Raw genomic sequence first — 5,501 nt, 5'->3', positions numbered from 1 at the left:
TTCACCTCATGTACCTCTTCCAAACTGTTTATTATGCATGGAACTTGAATTTCTTGTGAAGCGTTGAGCGTTCGGTTTTCACGTGGTCGTAGTGGCTCTAGCCGTCAATCAAAACTGGTTATAGTTTCCTCCTTTCCTAGCTCAGGGCACTTGAGATAGTGGCATAAAACGCCATGTGTAGATTCGCCAGGTCGCGTGTATCAACAGTCGAAGCTTGTTTGTGGTTTTCCCACAACAAAGTAACGTATGCAACCACTTGGCCAACCTTGCATGGAGTCCTTCAAACACAGATGACTACAGCGGTCATATTGCATCTGCTCGAGTACTAGGAGAATATTCACAGGTATTCGGATTCGTTAACCCGCAATTGAGGCTTCACGAGGTTATCTCCCGTTTGTTCTCACTTGGAGGACGCAGTTGACAGTAGGTCTCCGCTTGAAGGACGTCCACGTGTTCTTCAACAGCCGCACGGGTTAATTTGTCCATGTTCGCTCTGGAGTGGCAGTGATAAGTACACGAAGGAAAGCACGCAGATTCTTCTACCACTACTCTATATTGTGCTACGGGTGATAAATTTGGCTGGTGTTCGTTGAGACCTTCACAGTTTTGTTTGTGAAGCTAGTGTGAGGTGTGAGAGGAAAGGAGCAAGTCATCAGCTCGGCGACGTCGAGGACAGAACATGGCTAGGCAAGTTTTGAAGCCCAGGATAAAATGAAAGGGGCACAGTGGGAATTGGAGTGACTGGCAGGACGGCATACATAGGATGCAACATTACAGGACCATCAGCAGCGATCGGTTCTTTGGTAGCAAAGGTGCCAGTTGGGATTTAGCTTGCGAAAGGCCATGAATATGGATCTCCCTTTCTTCCTGGTATTCCGAAGGGCAGTGAAAGTGTTGGTTTGCGCGGCAGGTTCACCATGCATAGTTGTAATTTGTCTTGAACTGCTTTAGTCTGGTGGTATGCAGTGCGTATTTCCGGCGGGCGGAAAACTTGGAGGACGTTGGAGTGAGAAGCCAATCTTGTGCTTGCATTTGCAGTGCGAAATACAACGCAGAGTATGTTCAATACTATGAGCGATTCGTCTACTGGAGCATTCGTGGATGCTCGCTCTACGCAAGAACAGCCAGCTGGTTTGGAAGAGCACCGCCCCAGCAGAAGAAGCTTCCTTGTGCGTGGTTGCTGCACTCGTCAACTGAGCACTCCACGCCAGCGTTTTGAGAGTACTGAGGTAGAATTTCTACCAATTGCTCAAGAATGGGTGACATGGCGGCAGATCCTAGCAGTCCCCAGCAGCCCCCCAATGGAACATATTCACGAGGGGCATCTTACCCTACAAACGCGGACTTTGGCCTGCCCCCGTGTCTGTCTTGCTGAATAAGTGGCCTGTCCGAAACTGTCACGTAGATGCATTTCACTCGGTGCGCAATTACTAGGTCTGTGCTACAGGCGTGCAAACATCTAACCATGGTGAATTCATCTGCATAAGAGGTGTTAAAGACGCAAAGCAACGTTTCCAAATTGGGCTTGCTGGTTTGGTTGGAATAGTGTTTAATACCATTAACCATTAACAACTCGATTGCGCTTCCACGCTTGGGTTCTCCTCAACTATAGCTGATAGTATCCATGTGACAAAAAGCTATGCATATAGGTTCGGGGAAACTCCAAAGATATACATATCACCTGTGCACTATTATAGTGCACCTACCACTGAGCCTCCTTTTGAGTTTGTGCGAGCCCTCGAGAAGGTGCACTGTTCAGCTTCATGCAAAAACGAAAGCGAAGTGAGGCCTTTCGCTACATCCTCTTAGAGTGGCCCTTACAGCATCCTACTAGCACTAGCCCTTACAGCATCCTACTAGCACCACGTCAGGGTCTTATTGGTTTTTAGTGTAACAAGCCTGCGTTGTGCTATCAGCATGACCGCCAAACCATGGCGAACACCTGAGATACCTTGGCCTCAACCCCCTTGACAGGAAGACGCTGTGTTGGAAACAGAAAAAATGTGCTTATTCTTACAGAAGCGAGCTTTCAAGTCAGCCCTGTCTAGCAGAAAACGCACTAAAGGTAAGTTGGCCACCTTTGATTGGACCGACAGAGCCTTGCCAATGCGTGTAACAAGCTCCTTCGCCATTCTCGCGACAGTTTTAGCGGCACTAGCGGCAGCGAGAAAATCAGATAATACAAAGTCTTGCACTGATTTCCTGCTTAGAGCACTACTGCAACTGGCACACAGCAGCAGCAGCGCAGGCTTCATATTGCGCAGGTGATCATACAAGTCACTGGAAAACTATCACACTCGACGACGTCACAGCATCACAGCCTCCGGCGTCTTGGGAGTAAAGCACCAGACCTCGACGACCTAGGTGGCAAGCTTAGAGCTTTCAGAAAACAGTCTTTAGACGGTCCGACCACTCACAAACCAGCACACGCAGAAACCACCTCGCCAGGACCTGCTTTTGTATGCTTCCGCGCCGTGCAAATACGCTAAACAGTCCAGTCGAATCACGTGTGGGGCGGCAACATCTCAAACAAAACAAACAGTCATTGGTCGGCGCGATTTGATAATGACGTGGAGAGAAAATTAGCGAACCTTCCGCCAATAGCCTTCAGCCCTAGCTCCTGAGCAGCTTCAGAACCGTCTTCCACGCGAGCGTCGCAAATTCGCACCTGCCGAGATGGCTGACTGTAGGACAACTCGCGCCAGCAATATCTCATTGCCCACATGGTAAAGGCAGAATACTTCGGCTTTTTGCAGTTCGGCGATTACTCTTTACTTCTACCAGTCACAACTACGCCACGTTATTGGCATTTCAAGCTGCGTACCTCGCGGAGATAGACGCGAGACTGCGTTCCAGTTGCTCTTTGCCTACCTCCTTGTGAGCGTTTGTATTTCTTATTTTGTACCTTGACGGAAAAACAAAAGCTACTCATAATAAGCATGCATACAAAGTCAACCGCAGTACTCGCCGTCTTCGGCTTCGTTGCTAGGCCGTATGTACACCCTTGCGGTGTTTCTGCTTTTTCCAGTTAAGCAGCAGCAGAAACTGTAGCCTGAGCCACAGGAACTCCAATGGCAAGCGGCGAAAGAGCAAGCAATGCAGCAGCAAGAGGTGAAGCACCAAGCTGTGCAGGAGATGCAGCAACAAAAAGATGCAGCAAGAAGATATGTAGCAAGAAGAAGCGATGGGACATCAAAAGCAACATGTGATGCTGCAGAAGAGATCCCTTCGGTCCGCCCAAACCTTGCTGGGCGACCACACACACTAGGGCGCATGCTGGCTGTCGGAGAAGCCGGGAGCAGGTGCAGCATGCTGTGCCAAGCTGGACCGTGTTTTTCAACTTGCGTGCAGGCTGGATAGAGGGCTAAGCTAGTGTTGAACAGTTACTGGCAGTGTTAGTACGTTAGTTAGTTAGTTAGGGACTTGGTTATGCTTGCATGCTGGGTCGCCTTACATCAAGAGCTGCCACAAGGCGTGCTGCAACTCGTGATGGGCCGTCTCCTATCTGTCACGCACGGGCCCTTGTGCCGTTTTGCCCAGGACGCGTGGACGCTTTAGGGGGAAGTCAGCGGCATTGGGGAGACTCTCAAGTTGAGCCTTTTGGCTCGATCGCTTATCGCAAAGCTCTTAGACAAATTGCACTGGGTCCAAGGGCAAAGCGCCCGTAGACACCCAAAAGCCAAGAACACAAGCAGCCAGTTATATACTAAAAAGGGTCTATGCACTCCGCCACTTATAGCCGTTACAGTTAAGTCTTTAGGACCCAATGAGCAGACACACCCCTGCCAGCCATGCGGCCGATCATCTTTCAATAGCTCACCGTGGTGAAAGTGGTTACAAATGGGGCACCACCGTACATGTCGCCTTGCATTTCATCAAAAGGGGCAAATATACTCTCGAACTGTAAGGAAACATGCATGATATTCACATATGGAGAACAAGGCACACGGCATGCATTCGAGTTTTGCAACCGAGACCCTCGCAGTGTTCGACTGGCGTGAGTGGGTTGGACCTGCCACGCAGCGCTCCGTCCATCTCTACATTGAACTTTTAGGAACGTTGTTTTTAATGCTTTTCCAAGAGCGATAATACACCATTTTGACTTTCGAAATGGGTGTGTTCTCGCCACTTGTCGCCTCCTCAGTGGGGGCAGCGGACGGCGCTCAAGCACAGGCCGCGGCTGTTCCCAGCTCCCAGTTCATTTTCCCAACCAAGGAAGCGTTCAGGTTGAATCAGACGATTTCTCCACCCAGAAGGGGAGGCGGACACTCGAGGTCACTTCTCCTAGTAATCGCCCTCCTGGCAGCCACAGTTGCTACGGCGTTTTTGGTCATTCGTTGCTTCAAGGCCCTGCAGCCGGGCAGAACTTGGAGCAGCTATGGATTGAGTAAACGAAGTCTTGCAGAAGGAGGCTCAGGTTCATGCAACGTGGGTCTTAACCAACAGTAGCACGATACCTATCTGTGCACGACAAGGAGTGCCTAGACGCAAGCGGAGTTAGAGCATGCCTGCGGGTTTGTGGTTACTCGATATGTTAGAATGAAACACAGCGACTGAGCCTTATCGAGAGGAACTAGGGATCAAAGGGAATACCCGCCCTTGTGACCCCAATTCACTCTATGCGCCTACAAGATTTGCATACAACGGGTGAGGGCTTCGCTAGCAGAAAACTGTTGAGTCGCCATTCTGAGTAATCTGTGAGGTTCTTGCTAGGAGCGAGCACATTTTCGTACGGTTGCCTTCTTCGGTGGATATAGGGTGAGCATCCCGACCCAAAGTGATGCACGTTGTTGCGTAAGCGATGATGGGAGGGTCTCTGCAGACAATGTATAATCAGGCAAGCACTCCAGCAAATGAACTTACATTCAAACGTTCAAGCCTTTTTAGTTTTTTGGTTTTTCGGCACGTGCCTTGGATGAGGTAAACACTTCAAAAAAGGAACTTATGTTCAAGTAGCCAGGTCTGCCCAGTTATGCGTTTGGCGGCGCGTGCTTTATTTTCGTTGTTGCTGGCTTCTTAATTGCAAATGAAGTATGCAAAAGAAAACATTGCCCGGCATCATTAGGCTTCGCGCGCACCTGCTGCTTGTGACATGGGCGCTCGGACCATCAAACCTAGACCTTACCTGCTTAACAAGTTCATTTGTTGGAATGGACTCTTCGCATTGAAGCAGAGGGTTGGGGCGCTGATCCCAGCTTAAACGCAATCTTCTCTTCTGACCATTCCGCCTTCTGTATTCACCTCATGTACCTCTTCCAAACTGTTTATTATGCATGGAACTTGAATTTCTTGTGAAGCGTTGAGCGTTCGGTTTTCACGTGGTCGTAGTGGCTCTAGCCGTCAATCAAAACTGGTTATAGTTTCCTCCTTTCCTAGCTCAGGGCACTTGAGATAGTGGCATAAAACGCCATGTGTAGATTCGCCAGGTCGCGTGTATCAACAGTCGAAGCTTGTTTGTGGTTTTCCCACAACAAAGTAACGTATGCAACCACTTGGCCAAC

General features: G+C 49.5%; 1 protein-coding gene across 1 annotated transcript; it reads right to left on the bottom strand.

Annotated features, from left to right (window-relative positions):
* Window positions 1–1,958: 1,958 nt before the first annotated feature.
* Window positions 1,959–2,725, bottom strand: EAH_00051150 (hypothetical protein; the record flags this gene model as incomplete). The annotated part of the gene is made up of 2 exons (XM_013394202.1): window positions 1,959–2,223; window positions 2,592–2,725. 2 exons carry the CDS (start codon window positions 2,723–2,725, stop codon window positions 1,959–1,961), a joined length of 399 nt encoding a protein of 132 aa, XP_013249656.1.
* Between the last annotated feature and the right edge of the window lie 2,776 nt (window positions 2,726–5,501).

This window comes from Eimeria acervulina, genomic scaffold (genome assembly GCF_000499425.1).
Source record: "Eimeria acervulina Houghton genomic scaffold, Eah_scaff871, whole genome shotgun sequence".
Classification (NCBI taxonomy): domain Eukaryota; phylum Apicomplexa; class Conoidasida; order Eucoccidiorida; family Eimeriidae; genus Eimeria; species Eimeria acervulina.
The sequence above is the reverse complement of the archived record's forward strand: the minus strand, read 5'-3'. Positions and strand labels throughout refer to the sequence as shown.